We start from the raw sequence: 27,156 nt of genomic DNA, 5'->3' as shown, positions 1-27,156 counted from the left end.
AATTTTAACATGATATTTTATTATGGGTGTCTGTAAGGAAAAAAAAAGATCCACAACCACATACAAGCTTACAAAGTTAAATTTCAACACATTCTCTATGCTAGTGTGACAAAAGCAGCCCCATAATTTGGTTTTTATTGTTGACCTTTACAGGATGAAGGAGAATCCCCCATGGCATGCCAATTAATCTTTCTGAATGAAGACATGTACAGATTTTGTGCGTTTATGTTCTGAATGCAAGTCAACAATTCTGATCTAGAGTTTAAAAGTGAAAGTACATTAGCACCATAACATGCGTCTTTAAAGCCTTCCCAAATATTAGTAATCTTGACCAGCAATGACAAGAAAAAAGAAGAGCACCTTTACAAGCAGTTGATATCCAATATTAAAATAATTGTGGCTTTAAAGATATTTCTTTAAATTCTTGCACTACTACACTTTTCTTTTTAAACCAATCTTCCAGGAGATTAATCAATGAAATTTATAAGTTTTATCAACTTATAAAATTTTTTTTCATCTTCTGGGACTCATAGAATACAATCTGTGTTTCTGACCAGTTGAGGTAGTTAAAATAGGGAGGGCTTTTCTAATTTCGTATTTGACTATTTCAGAAAGAAAGGTTATCTTTTACTGGTGAGCGTAGTCATTGCTCTGCAGATGGGCTAGGATTCAAAGAATATAACACAGTGTTGTTATCGTTAAGAGTGTTGAAGTTTATTTATTATAGCACCATTGAGACATTTTGAAATTGGAATTGGTAAAAAAATAAAACAAAAAGCATTTGAATTGTATTTGGTGGAACAGCAAAAAAAAAAACAAGTATCATTTTTCTTTGTCAAATTATACTCTTTCCAAACATTTTGGAAATAAATAAACTGGAATTTTGTTGGTCACTTGCACTGGTTGACAAGATTAAAACAAGAGGAACACATATGGAGTTAAATTTTTTTTGTTGGGATTTCAGATAGAGTTTGGTTTATAAAAAGCAAACAGGGCCAACGTCCACACCAAATTCTTGATCAGGACCACCAATGTCATAGGGTGCAATATCTACAATAGGTAGTCTCACAGCCTTGCGTGTTCGATATTCAAAGACTGTTTTGCTCCATTCCCCAGTGTGTTTCTGTAAAAAAGGACAAAATGTACGTGATCATGACATTACAATTACTTAGACAACTCTGACTGATCAAGTTAAAAAAAAACCTTTTTACTCTAAAGGAGCATTCATCGTGCCATGTTATTATTCATATATATGAGACCTGCTCTACTTCAAAGCTGTAATCTTCTTAGTTGATAAACAATATTCTTAAACAAATGCCTTGTAAGGATTCTTAGTAAATGCAGCAGGACAATTGCTATAGACCAGTGCATCCTCAGGAGGCCTGGTTCCAGCCATTGCTAACAGGTTTATAATTGGTTTATTAAAAAGAGGATAGGTCTCTCACAATGAAATTTGCTAATATTAGAAGTGGGTTTTCCCTTTGTTCACAAATAACAATAACAAAGGAGAGATTTGAAGTTAACTTTTAAAATTTTTAAAAACAGATATTTCAGACTGAGTTAATGTGACAGATATTATTCAAAACATACAGTAACTATCCCAATTATCTGATAAAGTTTGCATTATGGATTTAAATTTTAAATGCTTTTATTTCAACTGGTTTTCATCTGGAGGCTAAGATCCATTTTGTTACCTTTAACATTCCCTGCAATGAATCAGTAGATGCAATGTATGTAATTCATACCAAATGTTATCTTTATTTCATCCTATTAATTTTATTTCTTCTATTCAAAATAATTTGCATGATTAAACTAAAATGCTGACTGCAATATGACCTATATTGAGAAAAATGTTTCTTACCGTGCAACCATCCTCCAGAACTGTGTAGGTGAATTTGCTATTTCCTTCAGCCTTGAATTCACCTTCATTTGACCCCATCAGCTTCAGGGCCTTCTTTACATTTCCACTGGCCTGATCCATGTATGCAATGCTATTTTTGCAGTGATATGTGATGTTCTGGGAAGCTCGGCTGGAGAGAAGTCGAAGGAATGCCAGCTGCACATCAAGGACATCTTCAGGAAGTTCAGGATTGCCATAGCTAAACTATAATAGGGAACAAATAAAACAGATCAAACATTTTAGTTGCAACTGCACACAAGGGATTCATGTAGTATGTGTATGCATATTGTAATATGGGATATTTATATATTTTATGTATGAGTATTTTATGTGTGAACATATTTTTATTGCATGCCATCACTTTCAGTGGCAAAAACTGCAATTATGTTTGTACCAACCTAGTAACTTTGCTTTGTGATGAACATATAGGAAGAATTCAAAGGATATAGAGGTGACTTGTTTAAAAAAAGGTATATCCTTTCCTACCTGAAAACCACCATCCATGGACTCTCCAAACCAAACGTGTTTCTTTTCAGCACTAGAATCTGTCCACCAGTGTTTCCGTGGAACATTCAAAGGACTGGCACTTATGCATGTTTCCCCAGTTTCCATATTACAGAATACCTTGATAGCATCCAATTTGCATCCTTGGTTAGGGTCAACCCAGTATTCTCCTGAATAGTCACAAAAAAGAATGGGAATTGGTTATAAAATCCAGTAATAAAGTGATTTTGTTTGTTTACCTGTAAAGGCATTCATAATGTTGACTGCTAATGTGTCTGCATTTTATGTACAGAATGATGGAGAAACTTTTTGATTGAAATTGCTGAGGTAAAAGAGTTAGCTATGACTATAGAAAGCACTGAAATAAAATGCAACACCTTGGTTTCTAATAAGGATGATACACTAAGCTAAAACCTTTTGATTGCTGTATAATATTTGCAAAAGTCTCTCCTTTAAAAAAAGATGATTATTATATGTAATCTTGCTTAATAATATAAGTTGATTGTCTAACCTAGATTTATTCCAATAGTTCTAAAGCTGAAGTCCCTATGATTGATGCTTGTCTCCTATTTTAAGTAATTTCTAGAAATGACTCCTAGCAAAGGCAGTGTTCCATGTCAAGATATTTGAAAACTTGAAATAATTTTGCTTTTCAGAAATATTTAACCCAATATATGCAAAACCTTAAACTATTACAATATTCTATTTAATTTTATACAGTATTCTGAAATTTTTCACTTGTTTAATCTGAAAATTTTAATAATTAGATTCATTGCAATAAGTAAATATTACAATAATCAGATTATAATTGTCTGCATCAAATTATGTACATTTAATCCTGAGAAAAAAAGATGTATGTTACTTTATACTCAAATAACTTATGATTTATACTACAACTTCTACAAAACTGTCTATATTTTTCCGTATTTGGCATGATCTGAAGTTATGTTATATTTTACATCTGCAAAGTTTACTGTTTTATATCAAGCAGTTTCAATTCAGTTAACTTTCTTAAAGTACTATTTCAGCTTTCCATTGAAAGTGGATGTTTTCTCGTTCTCATTCTAATCTAAGCAGCTTTCTCTGTAATCCTGTTGCCATGAAGATGAAAGACTCCCAAACATACCACTCTTGAGTTCGGGATGGCAGAATTTCAGGTCTCTGCAGTTTCTAGCAGGGTTTTTACGAGAACCATCAGGACTAATGAGGCTTTCTATTTGTCCATTAACAGACTTGAGTGAAGTCATAATCTCATCGGTGTTGATTTTGAAATCCATTGGTTCATCTCCATAATATGGGGCATAACCGCCAGCTTTTTCACCTCCAATCCCAGCAATGGCAGCGGCTCCAACACCACCACAGCAAGGACCAGGGGCACCAGGAGGTCCAGGAGGGCCTGGTTGCCCTGGGTGGCCTGGGGAGCCCTAGAATGAGTAAAACATGGATCATTGACGTATGCACGTTCGGTCGCCACTCTAAGAATACATTGCCAGTCCAAGAAAATGCCTTAAAAATAATTCATTCATTGTGTCATCATAATTATTTTACTAAAGATTTATTTGGGTGCCTTTAGGGTCACGTGATCACTGATTTACAATAACCACAATTCATTATCAAGAAAGATATTGTTCCACTATGTAAGAATCAGTAGTGTCAGAGCACAAGTTTTCTCTATCATTCTTCCTTCTTGGTGAATGATGTAAGCAAACACCTATGAGCTACAATTCCAATATTGACATGACAGAGGGGAATGTAATTTGTTGGGATAATAGTTTTTATTTCATTTACCAAAAGGCATTGAATAGAAAGTATTAGGAATGATAGTATCATTAACAAAATAGTAACCATGGAAGCTGTCTGAGAAGCAAAATGCACTATGTAAATGCAGATAATTATGAATGTTGTAACTCCGAGATCTGTAGTGTGATAGCAATACGGACAGGGTTTATTTGGTTAATTGGGCAGATGTCATTATTCTGATACCATGGATACCTGATCAAATTTTAAAAAAGATATTTTTCTCCTGTTATAGTGTGGTAGAAACATTTCTAATGTGATGAAGAATGTCTTAAAGTCATTTTTCGTTTTCTAAATTGAGTGGTTGCATTGCATCTAACTCTCTATTTCAATTTAAAGATAATGCATAGTGTTTCTGAAAATTGGAAGATTATAGCAAATTAAATGCACATACGTATAAGTGACGTCTTACCTCAGATCCTCTTTCACCTCTGTTACCTCGAGGCCCTGGTGGTCCAATGGGACCTGGATGTCCACTGGTTCCATCTTTGCCAGGAGGCCCACTGGGTCCAACAGGTCCCTAAGAAAGTATCATGACATCACAATGCCAGAATATCTTTCTGAAGTGCAGGCATCTGAAACATATGGACCTCTAATATCTTTCTGTGCTACTTACTCTGGGGCCTGCAGGTCCTGGACTGCCGATTGCACCCTGCTGACCAGCAGGGCCCTGGAAGGAAAGGAAGTGTACATATGAGTGAAGGCCTTAAACAGCACAGGGAAACTGTACATTCAAGATCAGATCAAGAAACATGGGGATCATGATGAAATATTTTTTTCTTTCTTTAATCTTCCCATTGTTTCATGCTGATTGTTGTTTCAAACTACTCTTCAAATCCATTTCTCATCTCTTCTAGTACATATTTTTAGAGATGGAAAGCTTTCTTCTCTTAATCTCTAAAATTTGTATACATTGAAGGGATTTTCCAACAAAATGAATGCACTTACTGGCGAACCTGGGGCACCTGGATTACCAGGGAATCCTCGATGTCCTTTGATACCAGTAGCTCCACGTTCACCTGTTTCACCTTTGTCACCACGTGGGCCTTGAGGACCCTTTAGAAACATATTTTGAATTGAAGTCATATACACACATACATATCGGAAAAATAAAATAGAATGTATAATAATTAAATCTATTTTATGGCTTTCTATCAGCTAAAAAATCCCCCATCAACAGACACTTCAGATAGGAAATGAGATTGTTTTTGTGGTTGTTTTAATTTTGGACTGATAATTGCATGGATCCCTAACAACTGATGTTTCTATCCTTGGCTCCAAAGAACTTTTAGATCCTGAACTGCTTTCCATATCATCATCATTAAAGGAAAGTTTATATTTGTTCTATCATCTATCTATCTATCTATCTATCTATCTATCTATCTATCTGTCTATCTATCTATCTATCATCATCTATCTATCTATCATCTATCTTTAGATAGATAGAACAAATATATATATATATATATATATATTCATTCTTTTTTCCTGAACATGCTGGAAAATAAAACATTTCCTACAATGTAGAATGAGTTAAAAAAAGAACAAAACAAAATAAAACAAAAAAATGACAAAACTTACAGGAGCACCTCGGGAACCAGCAGGACCAGGAGCACCAGCAGGGCCAGCAGGGCCCTAAGATGAAAACATTCAATTAAGAAAACATACACGGAATTAGTTTTATGTGTTGACACAATTTTGTTTTCAAAAGTAAATAATTTCATTATAATAGAATTATAGTATGCATGCAATTATTGGAAGTTAATATTGTTTTTGCCTTCAAAATGCTAAAGCCCTGTTTACAGCTTTATCAGGGGATCTAAACAGAAAAGCTGGGCAAGAGCCCTGTTAATTTGGCCTTGCATTTACCCAGCAAATAGATAGTTGGTCTGATTAATATGATTTCGGGCTTCAGTAATGAATTCTTTATTGACTACTGCCGAGTACTTCTGGTATTGATTTATTCACACATTTGTCTAAGGAACAACTGGCATTAAAACTGTAAAACAAATGATAGTGGATATTTTGGTTGGCAGATCTGACATTCTATCTTCTACCTACAAATGTCTTTACTGAAGGAAATAGACAAACAAGAGAGATGCTGCTTCTGGGAACTCACACTTTCTCCTCTGTCACCACTCTTTCCAGCTGGACCGACAGGACCAGGTGGGCCTGGATGACCAGGAGCGCCAGGGGCACCAGGAGAGCCATTTTCACCACGATCACCCTGTGAACAAATTCATAGGTCCAAAATAAACATGATGATCACTTATTTTGATAACACAAATCAATTGCACATGTGTTTATTATACCTTGCCACCAGGAGATCCATCTCGGCCTGGAAGACCATCTGATCCAGGGTTTCCCTGATTAAAAAATGAGAAAGGAAATAAAGTTTCTTGAAACCTTCCAAATGCCATTTAATCCATGCATTCTCAGCAGGGCAATATAATTCTCAAGGGGGTGAAAATTGGTTCTTGGGGGTAAGAAATCTTAGATATTACAAAGGGGTGTGGCCCTTCAAAGGGTCACAATATCCAAACAGATAGTTAGTATATTCATGGAGGAGAAGTGATTAGAAAAATAATATCCAAAAAGAGTCTTTACAGACCTCTAATAAATAAAAGTTTAAAAAATAGTGATCTAAACTCTTAGTGGAAATCTACAGTTTAATTAGTTTGCTTTAATCATTCCACATTGTATACATATATTAAAACATCACATTGTACTTCATAAATGTATACAATTATGATTTGTTAATTATAAATAATATTAATTTTCAATTCTTTAAAAATATTAAAAGACTAACCACAGATAACCGCAGAATATTTTCACTCAGAAAACATGTGAATTGTGGTTCTCCCTACTAACTTTTTTCCTAATTTAGTTAGAGATAATATTTTCTCCACAAATGATTATTCATTGGGTAAATACTAATGAACAAGAGCTTTTAAGTCTATTCTAAGTTGTAATGAAAGAATTTCTGTTATTAGAGATAGAAGAACTGTGCTATGTGGACATATTTACACTCTTAGACATTAAGGCTCAATTTCACCTTTGCTGAAATAAATTATCAAATTCTACCTGGCTGGTTGAATAAAAACTGCTACTCACATCTCTTCCAGGTTCACCAGCTGTACCAGCCAGACCAGGAAGACCCTGGGGTCCAGGGGGACCACGTTCTCCATTGAGACCGTTAGCTCCTGGTTTTCCACTTTCACCCTGTATACAAAGGAATGAAAAACATTTTGTTTTAACTTAAGAAATCAATTAAAATGGTGTTATCAGATATCTTTATTTTCAGGTAAAAAACTTATTTTTTTAATCTTTATTGAATTTTAAAATTAAAACTATGCCTGCTATGGGAAAAAGTTTGGGGGAGCAAGCTTCTTGCATTTTCTAACTTGCTCAGTGACTCTGGATGGCAAAGGGCTGAATAGTTACATTGATTATCTAATTCAGAATACTGTACATTCTAATCTGAGATGAATACATAAACATGATTAGTATAGGGAAAAAAAATAATGAGGTGTCATGAAACTAGAGGTTTATGGTGATCCTTAAAATTAGGTTATTCGTCTCTATCTGAAGAATATACACTTACCAGAAATATCATATCAATTGAATACACTTAAATATAAAATATTAATTTTATGACAATATTACATAACATTTTGTTGAAAGAAGTACTTAAAGTGCCATAATACGAGCCCTAATAAAAATGCAATTTTATTACCCTGTTTACCAAATGAATGTTTTAGATGCTAAGCACTAGAATGTTATAGGAATATAATACTAGTGAAAGAGAGTGAGGAGTGCAAGATGACTTGAATGGATGGATAACTAGCATTAATGAAAGACTTTCCTAGATCTATAAGCTAACACTATTTCCCCCTTCAAAACTGTCAACAAATTGAAGAATATTCACAAGTTTCCTAAAAGAGGGGTTTGAGATGGCAATATTGTTTTCATCATATTAATTTATTTGTGTTTATATTCAAGGTTGGTCTATGATATGCCCTGTTTTGTGTTCTGGAGCCATTTATTAAAATTTATGCTTTTAAAAATCTAAAAATAAAAAAAATGATCTCCTGGCTAATTTACTCCAGTGACAGAAAAATTGTCATCCTTGATATGGTTAAGTGATCTCTGAAGGCTACCAAAGGAAGGAAGAGTGTAGTGGAAAATGACTATACTCACCTTGACACCCTGAGGGCCAGGGCTTCCCCTAGGACCTGGCATACCTGGTGGTCCTGCAAGACCCCGTGCTCCAGTGATCCCAGCAATCCCAAGTGGGCCTGGAGCCCCCTAATACAGATAATGAAGACTTAGCTTATCTTTATGTGACAGTGTTTTCCTCTAATCAATTTGTGATAAAAATCAAAATAGTACAATCAATTTAAAAAAAATGAAGTTACTTACTGGGGGGCCCTGGGCACCAGGCGATCCCTTCTCTCCTGGTTGGCCAGCATCACCTTTTGGTCCAGACACTCCAGGGCTGCCAGGAGCACCAGTGTTACCCGCAGGACCTGGGGGCCCATCCTTGCCTGGAGAACCGCTGGGTCCTGGGGGTCCTGGGTTACCCTACAAAGAATTGTTTGAAATTTGAATATTTATAATAAAAAGTGCATTTTTTCTTTCGTTTTTACTTACTTCAAATAATTTTATTTGAGACTTACTAGAGAAATAAGTAGCAATGTGTAAGTTTCTCATCCTATACATATATGAATGCTCTTTCTGAAGTGTATGATGAGAAAAGACTTTAACAATTACTTACATTACTACCAGGAGGACCAGGAAGACCACGAGCACCAGGGAAGCCAGCAGCACCCTGTGAAATGGTAATATATTTTTGAATTTCAAAAGTAGAACAAATAACTATACAACAAACAAAAAGTACAATGTGTGGTATGATCTGCATTGTACCTGAAAGTCATTTATGGTTTGTGTTTCCCCTTGGAATTTACATATAACTCATGTATGAATGAGCGATTACAATTTTTACATTCTCTTTATGGATCTAGTGTCTTAAATGCAGCTTTTATACAGGTTGATATCAATTAATGGTTTTCAATAATAGTTAAGAGGATCAATACTTACGGGTCCACCAGGACTGCCACGTTCACCTTTGACACCTTGGGGACCAGGAGGACCCTATATGAAATGGAAGGAAGGTATGTAAAAATAGCACCAAAATCAAAATTTGGGAAAAGCATTAAGCCTTTGAAAGCCAGGAACTCTATGAAGAGGTTAAAATAACTTTTAGACTGCTGGTGCTGAGATTCATACTTGGACTATATTCATATAAAGATTATATTCTTGCCACTGTGACATGCTATCTCAGTATAAAATATTAAATTACTGATAAACCTCCACGTTTTTCCATTAGAACACTTAGCACTTACAGAGAGGGGAGAGGGAGAGAGACAGGGAGAGATAGACAGATAGATCAATAGATAGATGATAGATAGATAGATGGATGGATAGATAGATAGATAGATAGACAGATAGATAGATAGATAGATAGATGATAGAGAAAGAGGAGGGAACTTACAGCAGGTCCGGAACCTCCAGGGGGTCCTGCAACTCCAGGAGGGCCTCCTTCACCTTTCTCACCCGGAGCCCCTCTTTCTCCTTTACCACCAGGTTCACCATTCTGTCCCTACATACAACAACAACAACAACAATCTCTCAGCTGACACTCTTTGTGATACACTTGGCTTATTATTATTTATGTTCAGAATACAGAATTCTTCAGATGGAAGGAGTTGAAATAAAATTTAAAAACAAGGCTTTCTGAAGACATGACAAAATGAAGCCAATCAAAATATTTTCATGATCAAAGAACATGACCAAGAAAGCACAAACTGTACATTATTTGCCATTAGGGAGGGAGGAAGTGTCTCTAAGGATTAAACATTTGAAAATCAGCACCAGTAAATTTTTTTGAGAAAGACTGGATTTAAGAGAAAATTTTAATTAGTACCATCTTATAATGGGAAGAACTTACAAAAATTCAGAGTGCATTTAAATCTATGGTGCTGCTTTAGTTCATTACCCAGCCATAAAGGCAGGACAGGTGTTTTTATTTCCATCTTTTAAAGAGCGACAATAGGGGTAAAGTAAAACAAAATAGGGGTACAATAATCCTATAGGGAATGAGCAGCTAAAATGAGACTAGAACCCAAACTTGACTATACTTCTGTAATTTTTCAGCAAGATAGAGATCCTGGGCTATGGGACATGTATGTATAAATATTCACACTTACAGGAGCACCAGGGAAACCAGCAGGTCCTGGAGGGCCAGGTTCACCTCTCTCACCCTGAAGAGAAAAATATCTTCCTTAGTCACAGTGAAGATACCCCACGGGGAGTGTGCGTCATCTCCTTTAGGCAGGAAATGTCATCCTATCATCTTATCTTTTCTTTCCTCTAAGCAGGAAATGTGCAGAGTAGCCAATAAACTTCTGAAGACTTTGCCACTTCTCAATAAAATTAGGAGTGGAAAATACCAGAACCATTGATTGATTCCTTCTGCCTCCTACTGTGATATTATTTGCAAGAAAAATAGTTTGAGAATTTTAAAGTATTTAACACATTTATATATATAGATATTTATGCATTTCAATATATGGTAGAGGCTTAACTGAAAAATTAACTAACTGATTTATTTTAAAAAACCATTTACTAAATATCTTTCCAGAGTCTTAAATCCTAAAGGTCAAGAATTTTAATCTAGAAGGAGTCTCAGGCAAAGATTCTATAGGCTTAAGAAATACCTAATTACAAACATATACTACTTGTGCAATTCATGTATTTTTTCCAAAGTTATTGAGGAAAGAAATCCTGATTTAAAATGGTCTCTTGTGAATGTTAGATTTAAGAAATTTAACATTCCCTTGCATGCTATGTGTTTCCTGAAGATAATATCTCCAAATTGAGGCTCAGGGAACTGAGGGCAGAATTGCTGAAAAGGGAAGCATAAGTAGCTACTGTCTGTATGGGGTTAAAAAGTATGTTGAGGATGTCTTTAACACTTACAGGGCCACCACGAGGTCCAGCTATACCTGGAAGTCCGGGAGCACCACCTTCACCCTGGAAAAAGAGAAACCATGTCACTGTGTTGCATCCAAAAGAGAGAGACATTTTCTTTTTATTTCCAGATAGTATTAAGGGTTACCTTATCTCCAGGCTGGCCAGCTGGGCCAGGAGGACCAATAGGACCAGTAGGACCCTAGAGGAAATAAAAATATTTTTTAATTTTAGAGATACAAATATTGTTTTTTGCATTAATCAAACAGAAAGTACATAGACATAGATACCTAATAAACTAGATAACATACTTTTTAAATTTTTTTATGGCTTGAATGCTATGCTTTTCACTCAGTGTGTAAATACTGCAGAGCTCAGTAAACACAAGACTCTTTGGGGATAACTTTGGGAGAAAATAGGATTCAGCAGTAGTTTATTGATTCATTTATCTTTATCTCCATTGTAGAAGATAAATAGGATGTCATGTAAGATGTTACAGTAATGTCTTTTTAAATTAAAGTACATTTCTTTATTCAATTGCTTGATACTTTAAATGTTTTCTCAAAGTATCATTGTACATATTAAATTTTTCAACTTGAAATTTTCAAATAGTTTTGCTTATATTACAAAGTGAAGTATTGAGCACTTTTTTTACTTGAATATGGCTTATCTACTTAGTCTGTCAAAAGCAAAGCATTTATGAATTTCTTTAAGGCAACTATTATATAAATTTATTAAATGACTTAATTATAATCATATTTAGAAGATGTTTTTTGTTTTGTTTTTGACTTTTAGTTTGAATTATAGATTCACAGGATGCTGCAAAGGAATATACAGGGAAATTCTGTGCACCTTTCTCCCAGCGTCCCCTATAGTTAACATCTTACACAACTATAATATAATACCAAAACTAGGAAATTGACATTGATACCATCCATAGAGCTTGTTCAGATTTCACCAGTGATACACACACTCATTTATGTGTGTGTATATATAGCTCTATAGAGTTTTATCCCATGTGTAGATGTGCCTGACTACCACCACAATCAAGATACTCAAATGTGCAATCACCATAAGACTCCCTTGTGTCATGTCTCCACAGCCACACCCATCTCTCTCTTTCTCATTCCTAACTCCTAGCAACCACTAATCTGTTCTACATCTCTAAAAGGAAGTTATTTTGCAAATATTGTAGGAATGGAATCATGCAGTGTGTTTCCCTTGGAGACTGAATTTTCTTCACTGAGTATGTTGTCCTTGAGGTTTGTATAATTTGCTGTGTGTACAGCGTCAATTGTTCATTCCTTTTTGTTGCTAAATACTATTCCATAGTGAGAATGCACCATAGGATTACGATTTTTAAATATAAAGTCTACTAATGAGGAGTACTTACTATATTGAATTTTGATGACTTTTAGTTTCTTAATGAGCAGCATTGATTATCTTACATTTCAGTGATTATCTCAGATTTTAGTGACTCACAAATGCTGGTTTGTGACCTTTATCATACTCTTAAGGTTTTTTCGTTCTTTGGTCACTGTAGATCTATCAAGTAGCCACAGATATAGACCACAAATTTAATTATAAATCAAGTCATTTGGGTCTTTAGGTGGTAAACTATCTAATTTATCTTGAGTAGTTTTTGGAAAAAATAAAAGTTGAAGTGCAGGACTGTCCCATATGACATATAGATAAGGCCTGCTTCTCCTCACTGGGAATACTTACCCTTGGACCGTCTTTCCCTGGGACACCATCAGCACCTGGACCGCCTGGTTCACCCTGCCAAATAGAAGCCAATGTCATCAGATTCAAAGTATCTTCAGTGAAAATCAGCCAAGAAGAGGAGTAACCCTCAGGATTTGTAGGGATATATACTGGGTGTTCTAATTCATTGTTGCTTTAGGAATCCATCTTAAATTTCACTTACTATAAAATGATAACATTAATTTTGAAAATACAGTCAATTACTTTCCAGGAGTGTTGCTTTTTTTTAAATGTACAATGACTGATTTATTGAACAATTAAGAGAAAACAAGTCAACACCTTGTCACCCTTTGGACCAGGACTTCCAGGACCTCCTCTTTCTCCAGGCATTCCTTGCAGACCAGGAGTACCAGCAGCACCAGGTGGCCCAGGAGGACCAGCAGCACCCTGAAAATAAGTGAGAAATAATAAATGATCAGAAGGAAATCAAATGCATTTTTTAAACCTAGGTGAATGGAACGCTGTGGAGTTACCTTTCCTCCTTCGGGACCAGGGGGACCAGCTCCACCTCTAAGTCCTGGGGCCCCTGCCAATCCAGGAGGTCCACGTTCACCAGGGGCACCAGCATCACCCTGTGATAAAAATATGTAAATAACCATATTAGACAACCCAAAGCTAAAAATAAAACACCTTAACTTGCATCATTTTGAATCAGGCCACTAGGTTATTATATTATGAACAATCTGGAAGTTTGTATACTTAAAAATAGTTGAACAGCTGGGTGGGAACTGGAAGCTTAAAAGAGTGTCTAAAATAAAACTTGGATACTTAGTCTGCTTGAGTGTGAGCTGTCATTGAAATACTTATTATTTTATTCACAAGGGCAACATTTTAAAGTTCTTTTACCAAAACAATTTTCCTACATAGAATCAACCTATTGGCAATATTTTTCAATTTGAAATTTTAAGCCCATATTTGATTCTGTAGTGATTATGAATGTCACAGAATTGGACCTTCCAGATTAAAGCAAATTTAATGTATTCAAAATGTCTTGAATTTCTCTAAATGTACTTACCAAACATTTGCAATGATGCTCTTTTAAAGAAAGAGTATTTTGGCTTGATATACTAAAAATATACTACTAATCAATTGCTCTATAACATGTTGAAGAAGGCAGAGAATAAATTGAAATACTACCTTGCCTCCTGGAGCTCCAGGTGCACCGGCATCACCCTTTGGACCCTGGGAGATTGGCATTATATGATTAGGCCCATATCAGAATGCATTTTATTTAAATATAAGCAAAATACACATTTGTCATGTTGGCATACTGTATAATTTTTCAAATCTTGAAACTATGAACTCTCTATTTTATGGTAAAATTCAAACTCTAATAGTTATCTTTTAAATAATTTGTCTTTGTTTTGATAATATTTCAAAACGAAAAAATCTCGAATACCATGGCATAAGAAAATTAAGAAGTTAATAGTTGACAAACAATTAGTATGTATTCTTTTTGTTTCTGAGTTTTGAAAAATGAAACATAACTTACTGGTTCCCCAGGTTTTCCATTTTCTCCTGGAGGACCACCTGTACCAGGCAAGCCCTAGAAAGAATCATATTTGTAATAGGTAATTACCTCAAACATGGCTTATAGAAAAGCTTCTCATATGTACACGTTTTTGCAAGATATTAAAAAAAAGTTTCAGTGGTCTTTTAGGGGTAGAAACGTTGTGCCACTCAAAATCCATGTACACATATGTGATAATCATATCTTACAAATCCATGTTCATCTCTCTCTGTTCTGTCAATTGCTAACCATAAAAATGTGTTGACGAGCATGGCGGGATAGACTTGGCTATATGGATTTATATTATAATAAAAATAAGTATAAACAAATAGAATTATTTGAGTTTCATTAATTCTTTTAACTAACTTATTAATGTGCTCTGGAATGGACATGGAAGATATGCCTAACTATTAACACTGCCTAACATTTTATTTCCAGATGAAAGACGGACTCACAAGTTAAGCTTCAGATAAATTATAATCTATTAGGGACACAAAAAAATTCGACTGTCAGATATGCCATGACATTTAAATAACAAGTTCTTACTTGCAATCCCTGTGGACCGGGGGGTCCTGTGTCTCCTTTGTCGCCACCAGGCCCCTAGAAAAGTATAATGATACACTCTGTTATAAACATCCTTTTATATTTAGTCTACAGTATCCATTTCAACAGGCCTGTTGCTTAATTATAAAAGTAGTGATGTGAAGAAAGGGGAGGACCTGGACCCAAAGCACACATGTACGATCTAAACTCAATGCTAGCATTTAGCTAGATAACTAGGTCAGCAAGTTTCATCATTGCTTTGGTAGACTATAATAACATAGTGTCAGAGATTATGTAATTTTTGAAGCATTCTTCCTGCTCCACCTCCACCCTATTTTCATCTCCGATTTCATGTGAGTGAACTTACAGTAGGCCCTGGGGGTCCCTGAGGTCCAGTTTCACCATTCTTTCCAGGAGGACCCTAAAAACAAGAACAGTTAGGGAAGTAAAAATAATACAGATTACAGACAGAAGTCACAAGGTTGGAGATGAACGCATCTATTAGAAGGCTAGAAATAAATTGATGAATGCTACATACCTGAGGGCCAGGTCCTCCAGGGCCACCTCGTTCTCCATTCTTACCAGGAGCACCCTAAAGAAGAAGTGTATATATATATATATATACATATTTTTGAGACGGAGTCTTGCTCTATCGCCCAGGCTGGAGTACAGTCACGCAATCTTGGCTCACTGTAGCCTTTGCCCCCCAGGTTCCAGCAATTCTCTTGCCTCAGCCACCTGGGTAGCTGGGATTACAGGCACACGCCACCACGCCTGGCTAATTTTTGTATTTTTAGTGGAGATAGGGTTTCACCATGTTGGCAAGGCTGGTCTCGAACTCCTGACCTCAGGTGATCTGCCTGTCTCAGCCTCCCAAAGTGCTGGGATTACAGGCATGAGCCAGCGCACCCGGCCTATCTCATATTTTTTATCTGCCTGCTCCATACACGCACATACAACCATAACCAATTATATATTTAGCTCCCTTCCTACATGCAATTTGATTTTCATATACTCCTCCATGCTTTGAAGAGGAGACTGAGTTTTGACCATTTCTATACTCCATATGGAAAATAAAAGCCTTCCAGTCATATTTATTGAAGAAATTAATGAAGGAACTCACATCATTTCCTTTAGGACCGGGGAAGCCCATGACACCGGGCTGACCTCGGGGACCAGATGGCCCAGGAGGACCTGGTCGACCACTTTCTCCTTGACTTCCCTAATAAGAAAAGAATTACATTAATAAAGTTTTGATAAAGATAAGATTAAAACATACTATATATTATATATATATATATCTACATACATATATATATATATACACACACACACACACACACACTCAAGGATAGGCCAGCATATATATTCCATTTTAACTGGCCTTTTAAAATGAGATTTTAAAAATGTACATACGGGAGGCCCTGGTTTCCCATCACTTCCTGGTCCTCCTGGACTTCCGGGCATGCCCTGAAGTAAAGAAGTCAGTTGTTAGGTGATTTGAAATGAAATAATAAAAAATTACAACATATACTATTTGTATGATTTTTATATTTTCACTTACATGTGAAGCCTCAGATTTGTACATCTTTTATCCTGTCTATAAATTATCTAAGGCAAGTGTTCTATGTTCTCTTCTCCTTGAACTATCCCGGCTTAAGTTTACTTGAAAGAATTTTGTTTTGTTTGGGGCCTTACAAAATACATAATCTGATTGATTTAAGTTGCTTTTGATCTGTCTTCATTTGTCTTGCCTTTCTTCTGTCTAAATTAAAGTGTCATTCAAACAAATGTTTCTATGTACCCTCATTCCTGGACCTCCAGGGACACCATCTCTGCCAGGTTCTCCAGCTGCTCCTCTGGGCCCTGCAGGGCCTGGAGCACCACGCTCTCCAGCAGGACCCTAAGTAGTGAAAGAAATTTAAAAAAAATTAAAATAGCCTTCACTAACTTAGATAGCAACAATATTTTGGTTACCAATAGAGAACTTCATTTGAACTTTTAAAAAGGGTTTGTGTGTTGCTTGTATATGTAAAATCAGTTATCTTAGCTTTGATTGCCATATTGAAAAAATTTTGAAGCAACTGTGTGGACATCACATGCTTAATAGAACAGTACTCACTGTGCTTAAAAATATATGTGCATCTAAAATCAAATACCTTAATGATATGAAATCATATTTGGATTTAACTTTAGAGTTTTCAAAGACTTTTCAGGCATTTTAGTTTATTGTACTCTTGCAATGATGCTCAGATAAATGCTTTCCAATTAACAGATAAGTAAAGGATTCTCATAGAGGGTAAGTAAGTGGCTTTAGTTACAAAGCCAGGAAAGTGGTTGAACAGAGGATGCATTACATTAGGAAATTTTTTAACTCTAATTTATGTTTTTCAGATATTTAGGTTTCCATGAATGAGAAATTGTATAGAAGAACTACCTATTTGTGGTGCTAGCATTTAGGAACATAGAAACTAAAGTTATCTACCTTTTCTCCTGGGATGCCATTTGGTCCAGCAGGTCCTCGGAACCCAGGAGCACCCTGAAAATAATGAAAGACAAGTATTTCAGTCCAAAGGATTACAATTCTTTTTCAGAATTCTTGAGTGGCAAATATTTTTATGTCATAGAATGCTTTAAACAATGTTTTGCACTGAACACTCAACTTAAGAAAAATGGCTGTCTCACCCTGAAGGTAGTTTTATTTAGATGACAGTGATGCTGTTTTTCTTTTAGATGCCCCATGGAAAACATACCCTTTCTCCTGCGGCTCCTGGAAGCCCATTTGCACCAGGTTCTCCAGGTGATCCATCCTTGCCATCTTCGCCTTTAGCTCCTGGAACACCTGGAATACCAGCCTCACCCTGAAAAAAAAAAGATGGTAAAATAAAGAAATTATGACTGAATTTAGTTCAAAGTTTTTACCTGTTTACTTTCTAATTATGTTGCATTTTTTTCAAGAAATAACCAGATCTGTTGCAGTAAAACTTACGCGTTCACCACGTGGTCCGGGCTCTCCTTTGGCACCATTCTTACCAGGCTCACCCTAAAGTATAAGAAAGTCTTGGTTGAAAAACAGGGAGGATTCGACTAACAAATCATCACCAGTAACACATAATTCAGTTACAAGACAAGAGTGAAGTCAATATAAATTCAACTGAACAGGAGCAAAATTTTGCTATTAATTTTTTGTTGATGGAATTAAACTATACCTTTCAGTCAACAGAGAAAAAACAAGGCAACTTACTGCACCACCTCGCAGTCCAGGAGCACCATTAGCACCGGCTGGTCCTGGAGGACCCCGGGCTCCCATCAGTCCAGGAGCTCCAGGAATGCCAGCAGGACCCTAAGAACAAACCAAAGACATTATATTAGCCAAACTTGAATGTTCTTTTATGAATATCTCATTTAAATATCACAAATCTATTGTCATGCAAAATGCAAAAGAAGCCAGTAATGTGTGGATGAGATAAGGGTGAGGAGTGGGGACGGCTTACCATTTCGCCTTTACCACCAGGACTACCATTAATCCCAGGAGGGCCCTAAGTATACAAAAAACAGACAATGTATTAATAGTAATGCAAATAGTTCGTATATATTTGAAGTTGTTTGTGTGAAAATAAAGGTATTGGTAAGTGTTATGCTTTGTAGAGATTAAGTGAATCCTCCAACTACAACACAACATATGAAATGTAGTCAAAAGAATCATCATTATTATCTAAATAAATTAGAGATAATATGTACTTGGTATAAATTATTAAATGATACATAAATAGAGATTTTGAATTTGGTTCTTCTCTGAATTTTTATGATTGGTGATTAGCTTGGGGCACATTCTTGAAAGCATCAGAAAACTATTCTGTCCTCTATTCTTTTATACAAACATAAAAAATCATGAATTCTGGAATAGTGCAAAAGTCAAAAACTATCATTTTTACTACTAATCAAATCAGTATGTGTCACAGGAGGATCATTTTATAGCACTAAGCAACAATTTTTTCCAAGTAATTTTCATTGATAGCCATATTGAAGCACATGCTTTCATGGAGTAAGTGTAGCAGCACTCTCCCTCTCAACTATGATACTTACAGGAGGACCTTGAGCACCAGCGTGTCCCTGAGGTCCAGGTTCTCCTCTTTGTCCAGGGGCACCATTTGAACCAGGAGACCCTGCAGGTCCAACTTCACCCTAACGGTAAAACATTAATCATAAAGGCAGAGAAAAATGTAACTATGTGTGTGATTGTGTTATCAGTTTCCTAGAAAGAGTCTGGGGAAAAAAAGAAGGCATCAGAAGAAATATCAAGATAGTTGAATACTAGGGACAACACCTCTTTTAGAATCAAGAATAGGGCTTTAAAGAATGTATAGATAAAAGCTATCCATTTGACTGATTAAAAAAATCAGTTGCAAGAAGCAATCTAATGCTTTTCTCTTGTCTCCGAGATATTTTTATACCCTTCTATAGAAACACATGTTTACCTTAGCACCAGGGGATCCAGGGAATCCGGCAGTTCCAGGAGGACCAGGAGGGCCCTGAAAAAATTAAATACAACTTCAAGAGCTCTTTTTCAACTACATGAAAGCTGACATACTAGTAAATAAGTAAGCACATATATAGTAAAGAAGATATTTATGCAGATAAAAATGATATTCATATTTTATGGATATTATGTAGAGAAACAATGTGATAAAATAAGAAGAGAGTGAAATCTTAAGTTAGAAATTCTTGGTTTCTCCCTACTTTGCCATGAATCCTGTGACATGGTGCAGGCTACTTTTCCCTGGGCTTTTGTACTCCAGTTTACAAAATGGAGGTAACATCTATTTTATCCATTTTGTAGGACCCTTTAAAGTGCATGTCTTACATAGGATATTGACTAACACTGGGAGCACCATTCAAATATTAACAGTTGGTCAAGCAGAATGAGTGTCAGAACCTAGATTTTGTTTATGAGCTCAGTGTTGGTTTTAATCACAGGTATATATACAATATTAAGTATTGGGGCTACAATATTTTTTCACTTTTTAAATTGTAAAAATGGTCAACAGAGATGCTAATGTGTATATTAGATATATACATATGCATATATATATACCTAAGAGTATATATATATAATATTAAATAATCCACCATCCATAACTTCTCATTACCCTACGACAAGTAAGAGATAGAAAGTTACTTACTGGTTGACCATCACTGCCTCGAGCACCGTCATTACCCCGAGCACCCTAAAAAGAGAAGTTTTCATCAAATATATTTTTAATTCTGAATGGCTGGTCATGAGTAATATTTTGACTAAAATTCTGACTCAAGTGAGTTGAATTTTCTTCAAGTACATTAAAATCTGCTTAATAATTATATATTTTAAAGTCAATAATTACAATTCTGATATATACAGCAACAATCAAATGTAGAAGGATTGGAGTCTGTGTTTTCAGGACTGAATGCAGATCTAATGGCTCTAATGACATATGAAAAGTTAACACAAAAATTCTCAATAGAGATAATAATTGTAAAACAATTATTCATTTCCTTTTAACTGTAGCCAAAGCTTTATCACAGTATCATTGAGTATAATTTTGTAGGAAGGTCTTTTTCCCACCATATTTCTACAGCCTGAAACTTTACTGAGACAAAAATCTGTCACTTTGGGTTGCAATTGTGTGATGTTAGCAGCAATACTCACTGCAGCCCCAGGAAGTCCTGGCCGTCCTCTCTCACCAGGAGCCCCTCTTGGACCCTACAGAGTAAAATTGAAATATGGTCTTACTCTAATCTTGACATGTGTAAGAACAGTTGGGGTGGGAGCAAAGCCAGTTTTAGGTAACAATGAGGTTAATAATAAAACTGAAAATTATACATAAGAAACATAATTACCATGGGTCCAGGAGCTCCATTTTCACCTGGAAGACCATTTTCACCCTAGATACATATAAAATATGTTACTATTTTATATAAGAGGAAGAAAATATTATGGATTTTTAAATACAGAATATTATGGAAAAGTTTATAGAGCCTAGAAAAAGCTATACATTTTAACAATATTAATTTTCTGTTAGTATTTTATTTACCAGAAATCTCAATTTCTGTATTTAAAAACTTAAAGACTAAAGTGAAGTAATTGATAAGTTATACTAAGGTGCTCAACTATTTCTAATCTAGACTCTTCCAGTTGTCATTTTTCATGGAAGCGTTAATAGAATATCTGAATTAGTTACCATTATTCACACCTAATAGGTAAAATTCAGGTAAATTTCAGAAAACAAGTTAAGGCTCACAATATGAATCTTAAATGTAGCTTTAATATTTAATGAATTTACTTATGAAAATATGATTTTTGTTGTGATTTACCTTTAATCCAGGAGCACCTGTTTCACCCTTTTCTCCATTTCGTCCATCGAAGCCCTAGGAAATGTATAAAAATAGCAAAATTATTAAAATCTGTTAATAATCTAGAATGACTGATAAAGTTTACATGGTATTTTTCTAATTGGTCTTTATAACACTACTTGCAAAATTAGCTTAAATAATTTAAAACTTGTTTAAAGGGGTTGAAGATATTTCATACTGATTTTACAGCAGGAAAACATGAACTAACTAGAAAGTGCAATTTAATCTGATAAGAAAGTTGCCTTAACTATAGAGTAGCAAACATGAGTTTCATAGATTTTATTATAATTAAGTTGATAGGTTGTAGGCACAGTTGGTTGAATGTAAGAAATGTTTTGTATAGAATAAAGTTGTTCAACTCAATCTATAAATCATATTAAGTCAATAAAAAACATAATTCATAAAATGTTTTTATTTTTCTGATAGTGGTAGTAAGAAAACGATATTTTTCAAGAGTATTTTATACACTAGAAATCAACTCCTTTATTTTGCAAAAAATGACTAGTTTGGTCAACAAACAAATTTGGTAGACTTAAAAATATCAAATTAATTAATTGTCAGAATCATATTTTTTGGCACATAATTGTCCAGTAAAATTGGTTAGGCAAGTAAACATAGCCCAGTGGAATACCTTGTAAACAACTTAGAAACTCTACTTACTCTGTGTCCTTTCATACCAGGGAATCCAGGTATCCCAGCTGGACCTTTGATACCCTAAAAATAATGAATGAAAAAATATTAATGAACCTTCAAATAGAATCACAATCTAGTAGTAAAACACTTTCTGTTTTTAAGTTTAATTCCATTGAATTACATAATAGTTTTCAAGCTAAGATTATTCCAGTTAATTTATTAGATGCTGAAGACTTACTGGAGGTCCAGGCAATCCTCGCTCTCCAGGTCGCCCGGGTCTACCTGATTCTCCCTAGGTAGAGAAATAAAGAATACGTAGTTGCTCATATATGAGAAAATACATTGTAGCCAATAAGCAAAATGGTTACTTTGCATTTTTCTCACAAAGGACTCATTAAAATGGTTACACAAAATGTATAGTTGAGATCAGCTGTCTTGGTAGAAGGCATGAGGAAGATCTTTCCCACTTTGATATAAGCTTATAAAGAGATAATGCAGGTGTTTCTAATCACTGAAATAACATAACCCAGTGAAAAGAATTTGCCATTGGAGATTAAAAGGGAAAGAAGGAATGCCATTGAATTGAAGGTATCTATAACTTCTCAAGTTCATTAAATAGTGGTATCAATTTCATCATTACAAGAGGCAAGCAGAGACACCTATTTCTCCTCCAGTTAAATGATATATTCAATGGATGAGTCTTCTCGGCAGTCAAAAGGCACTTTAAGGATTTTATTTTGGAATCCAACAAATGATATATACAGGTACACAAATACTGTATAGCTACTCAAAGATTAGTATTAACTAAAATGTTGTTAAGACAACAATATTTTGAATAACATTTTTTTTCTTCTGGGATTCTGACATAAAGCATATACTGTTTAGAATACACCAAGTTAAATTTTGCTGTATTCTTATTTAACTTTTAAAAACTTACATCTTTTCCAGCAGGACCAGATGGACCCATAGCACCAGGAGGTCCTGGAGGGCCCTGAAAATAAGGAAATAAAAAATGAATAGATTTGTAAGTTTTTCTGTTACAATTTATTATTACACAGTGTATGTATTCCTGGAAGGAACCTCCTTTTAGAAAATACTTTTAATGTTTCTGATAATGAAAATGATACTTACTGAGTTAATATTATACCTCTATTATATCAACTTACTGTTAATAAAAATTAAAAGCAGCATATATCTGTATTTTATATTACATGTGTGTATTTATAAATCCAAATGCATTTCTACACATTTAGGAATATTAAATATATCTAAATATAAAGGTATTTCTAAATTTCATGTAATGTTGTATTTAAACTATTTTACTTGCTTATTTACAGAGCATATCCTTCTAAAGGACTCTCTAAGATTATGTTTATTTCTACTGTCTAAGATACATGTATATGTATATTTACATATGTAAACATATATAACTATATTTATCAGTAGATTAGATATAAGAGTGAACTGAGTGGTTACAGAAAAATGAAATCTATATTTAATATATACAAAATTTGTATCAGCTCTGGGAAGTGGACTATTTTGATGGCTAATGATGAGGGAATTCCTTTATTAACTAGTGTCTCTACGATAGCTAACAATTGAAAGAGTCCAAAAGACTCAATAAAATGCTATTTGTTATTTACAAATTTAAGGGTAAATTTAATCTTCATTCTGTAAATACCTATACTTGTTTTAGAAAACAAAGGTAGGTTCCATATAGAATTATCAACTTATTAAATATAAATTTAATTGTTACTTACTGCAGGACCAGCTTGCCCAGGTTCACCAGGGGGTCCTTGGTATCCTGGAGATCCCTAGTGAGTAGAATATGTAAATATTTTTAAAGTAACAAAATCTTCATATAATTCATTTACATCTTGACAGTAAGAAATCAGGATTGTGAATGTAATCAGCAAATTTTACTCCAGTTTATAAATATTGAGACCAAATTTTTTTTAGATCAGAATGAAGTTAATGTATTTCATTCCATTCATTGCAATCCATCAAAACTGAATGGTTTTGAACTAAAAGCCATATTACATGCAAATTAATGTGGTTTAATTTTACCAAGATTTCAACTGCCAATAACTGTTGGTGGAAAGGAATTAAATATGGAATTCCATCTTTGAAGCCTTAATCAGTTTCTTGGTTATGATTTCTCTAGTTAACTGGGATTATGCATGCTGGAATGGCTGAATTACAGCAGAATATATATTAATTTGATTTTTCTAAAAATGAAGAAGAAAACACCACTAATGGCTATACTTACAGGGGAACCAGGATGACCAGATGTACCAGGGGGACCGGGAGGGCCTGGGGGGCCCTGGCATGTGAATTTGAATGAAAAACAAAATAAATGAATGCAAAATACACTTTATCCATGCTTCAAAGCAATGACACTCGCATTGTTAAAACTATGAACAACTATATCTCATCTTTTGATAATTTTTTGATAACTGTTCATGAGATCTATAATGAAGATCTTAGCAAGCAAACATGAAATTCTCACAGATTCTATATAAATTATTAATAAATGTTATAAAATGTTGTCCTGAACTCTTAAGGAAGGGAATTAAAAATCTGGAAAAATTAGTACATAATGCTATGAAAATCCCTGCAACGTCAGGGTTATATTGCACTGGTGAAGACGCAATTTCTTGCTTGGCAGCCAAATTCAGTGCAGAAAAACATTTATTGGCACACTACAAATCCTATAATCAAGTATCTAAAATAATAATGTAAATCAACCCTAAAGCCCATAATTGTGTTGATATATCTATCACAGAGTTAATTGACATAGAGATTTATATGATCATGCAAGAATCATCATACATAGGACAATTGATTTATCATTGTTCAGAAATACAGATTAAACTAGAAAACCTTCAGCGTGCTGAAAACAGTATGCTTCAGTTTTGTAACATGCTGTTTCTAAATACTGTTAGTAAATTTATAAAACATTAGTTTGTATATTTCATTTTCTCTCATAAACACTTTTCTGAGATGTTAATAAGTGTTGACTTTGGTTTTTGTTTTTTAGTAAAAATTTATATGTGACTAAAAATAGGTTTAATAATATGAATGAGATAGAAAGAACATGATAATGCTACCATTTTCTTTTCCAATCTTAGTAGGAGTAAACTATTTTGTACAATTCCATAAAAATACCGAATTCCTAGAAGAGCAACCATTCAAGATTTTACAAACTGGAAAGATAATAAAGCTCTAAAATGCTGAGAAACATTTGTACATACAGCTGGTCCAGGATAGCCACCGAGTCCTCCTACTGCTACTCCAGACTTGACATCATATGAATCATACTGGGGAGAATAGTTCTGTGGCAAGGAGACAAATAGATATGATCATTTTAATAGACAGTTCATAATTCTTTTAAAAAGCATTTAGAAGTGCATGCAACATCTACTATCTACTGATAGGTTTTTGTGTGCCAAAAGATGTGGTATGTATTCACTAATTATCTTGTTTATCCTGTCTTTCTGTAGATTTAGACATTAGATATCCTACAGAAGCATTTTCTTGTGGGATGCACAAATCTTTCCACTGTGTTCAATGTTAGTTCCCCCCAATTTTTCCTATTATGTGCTTACTTAAGCTATTATTTCTAAGCAGTATCTACATCATTACAAACATAGGATCATAGGCTGTTTGAGGCCAAAAGAGTCTCAAGATCATATAATACACCTTCTCATTTTGAGCAAAAAAATGAAGTCAAATTATTTTTCCAACACTTAATGATACAAGTAAAATTCATATCCCCTGGATTCTGGTTAATATGACTAAAAGATTCACTCAAAAATAAACATCTCCATAGAAAGTAAACCAAAAAATAGTAGAAAGGCTCATATGCTTATTGGATTTCTTTGAAGCTTTTTTTAAATTCTAAGTTCTAGATCTAGAGTCAGGTTCTACTTGGTTACTAGAATAAGAATAACTTAGACAATATACTTTGGTTCTTGTTGAATTGCTTTTTGAAATGCACTTTTTAACCTCACAAAAATTTGTGTAATATATTTACTTATTTCACCTAATTCCATGCAACAGAAATTTTGTCATATTTATTTGTTTGGTTGTTTTACATGCAGATTTATTTGGTTGCCGTGCTTCAGGAGAAGCAAGATGTGCTCTGAAGTATTAGCAAGAGCAGTTTCATAGGCAGAAATAATCCTGTTCAACAGGAATACTCACAGTTCTTTAACTTCTTTTTGTCTAAACTTTTAGAGGCTTTGACATTGGTATTAGTAGGAGAATAAAGTATAGATACAGTACTAACTAAATTATTTAGGTTAATTTTTTTTGTAAGTTCATAGTTCACTTCTTAAACATAATGCGTATGCTATATATCTGCTGAGAAATTAGCAAATTTTCCAAGGATATAGTAGCAATGACATTAGCATTATGAGGAAGAATGAATACTTATAAAGTACTTAGAATAGTGCCTAATACATAGAAGCACTAAATAAGGATTTATTAAATACATAGAATCAGAGAACAGATACAAAGAACTCATAATAGTGAGATGTAATATCGAGTAAAGAAAGAAGATGAACTAGATAGTTTTATGAGGGAATTTTTTAAGTACCGTAATTGTTATACCTGAGGACCAGTAGGGCATGATTCACAGATTCCAGGGGGGCCAGGAGAACCAGGGGAACCTGGTTGTCCTGGAATACCAGGGTCACCATTTCTCCCAGGAATACCAGGAGGGCCCTAAAAAAAGAGATAAAAATAAATTAAATAGTGAAAAATCCTTGTGATTCAGAATCATTATCAGATTGTTGTTTCTCCACTTTATAATATTAGGAAACAATATAAGTAATATATTTTCTTTATAACACATACTTTTTAATCAAAATCCTGTGACTAATTTAAGTATAATGTATTCCTTTGTATATTGACCTACACATTTTCTTTAAACTGATCATGGGGTGAACACATAATATGAAGTTTGGGAAATTGAAATCTTTACATGTACAATTATGGATTCTCAGTCTGTTGTTTGGTGCCATTATTCAAATATGTGGTAATAAAGAGAATGTATGATGAAAGTTCAAATCTAGAAAAA

General features: G+C 34.4%; 1 protein-coding gene across 1 annotated transcript in view; it reads right to left on the bottom strand.

Annotated features, from left to right (window-relative positions):
• Nucleotides 1–692: 692 nt before the first annotated feature.
• Nucleotides 693–27,156, bottom strand: part of COL3A1 (collagen type III alpha 1 chain) — a 37,929-nt gene continuing 11,465 nt past the window's right edge. Inside the window, exons 4-51 of the mRNA XM_054478457.2 lie at nt 26,688–26,801; nt 25,328–25,408; nt 24,343–24,396; nt 23,834–23,887; nt 23,011–23,064; nt 22,312–22,365; nt 22,101–22,154; nt 21,402–21,455; nt 20,928–20,972; nt 20,737–20,790; nt 20,234–20,278; nt 19,529–19,582; nt 19,137–19,235; nt 18,545–18,589; nt 18,295–18,393; nt 18,040–18,093; nt 17,804–17,911; nt 17,536–17,589; nt 16,855–16,953; nt 16,467–16,520; nt 16,174–16,272; nt 15,589–15,642; nt 15,418–15,471; nt 15,054–15,107; nt 14,490–14,543; nt 14,135–14,179; nt 13,471–13,569; nt 13,277–13,384; nt 12,959–13,012; nt 11,382–11,435; nt 11,243–11,296; nt 10,471–10,524; nt 9,756–9,863; nt 9,302–9,355; nt 8,979–9,032; nt 8,624–8,785; nt 8,402–8,509; nt 7,316–7,423; nt 6,514–6,567; nt 6,321–6,428; nt 5,783–5,836; nt 5,150–5,257; nt 4,818–4,871; nt 4,614–4,721; nt 3,531–3,828; nt 2,387–2,574; nt 1,862–2,104; nt 693–1,123 (exon numbers count right to left, since the gene is read on the bottom strand). Of these exons, the coding sequence (XP_054334432.1) occupies nt 977–1,123; nt 1,862–2,104; nt 2,387–2,574; nt 3,531–3,828; nt 4,614–4,721; nt 4,818–4,871; nt 5,150–5,257; nt 5,783–5,836; nt 6,321–6,428; nt 6,514–6,567; nt 7,316–7,423; nt 8,402–8,509; nt 8,624–8,785; nt 8,979–9,032; nt 9,302–9,355; nt 9,756–9,863; nt 10,471–10,524; nt 11,243–11,296; nt 11,382–11,435; nt 12,959–13,012; nt 13,277–13,384; nt 13,471–13,569; nt 14,135–14,179; nt 14,490–14,543; nt 15,054–15,107; nt 15,418–15,471; nt 15,589–15,642; nt 16,174–16,272; nt 16,467–16,520; nt 16,855–16,953; nt 17,536–17,589; nt 17,804–17,911; nt 18,040–18,093; nt 18,295–18,393; nt 18,545–18,589; nt 19,137–19,235; nt 19,529–19,582; nt 20,234–20,278; nt 20,737–20,790; nt 20,928–20,972; nt 21,402–21,455; nt 22,101–22,154; nt 22,312–22,365; nt 23,011–23,064; nt 23,834–23,887; nt 24,343–24,396; nt 25,328–25,408; nt 26,688–26,801 (4,068 nt within the window). The 3' untranslated portion in view covers nt 693–976. The remainder of the gene's footprint in view (nt 1,124–1,861; nt 2,105–2,386; nt 2,575–3,530; nt 3,829–4,613; nt 4,722–4,817; nt 4,872–5,149; nt 5,258–5,782; nt 5,837–6,320; nt 6,429–6,513; nt 6,568–7,315; nt 7,424–8,401; nt 8,510–8,623; nt 8,786–8,978; nt 9,033–9,301; nt 9,356–9,755; nt 9,864–10,470; nt 10,525–11,242; nt 11,297–11,381; nt 11,436–12,958; nt 13,013–13,276; nt 13,385–13,470; nt 13,570–14,134; nt 14,180–14,489; nt 14,544–15,053; nt 15,108–15,417; nt 15,472–15,588; nt 15,643–16,173; nt 16,273–16,466; nt 16,521–16,854; nt 16,954–17,535; nt 17,590–17,803; nt 17,912–18,039; nt 18,094–18,294; nt 18,394–18,544; nt 18,590–19,136; nt 19,236–19,528; nt 19,583–20,233; nt 20,279–20,736; nt 20,791–20,927; nt 20,973–21,401; nt 21,456–22,100; nt 22,155–22,311; nt 22,366–23,010; nt 23,065–23,833; nt 23,888–24,342; nt 24,397–25,327; nt 25,409–26,687; nt 26,802–27,156) is intronic.

Source organism: Pongo pygmaeus, chromosome 11, assembly GCF_028885625.2.
Source record: "Pongo pygmaeus isolate AG05252 chromosome 11, NHGRI_mPonPyg2-v2.0_pri, whole genome shotgun sequence".
Taxonomy (NCBI): domain Eukaryota; kingdom Metazoa; phylum Chordata; class Mammalia; order Primates; family Hominidae; genus Pongo; species Pongo pygmaeus.
The sequence above is the reverse complement of the archived record's forward strand: the minus strand, read 5'-3'. Positions and strand labels throughout refer to the sequence as shown.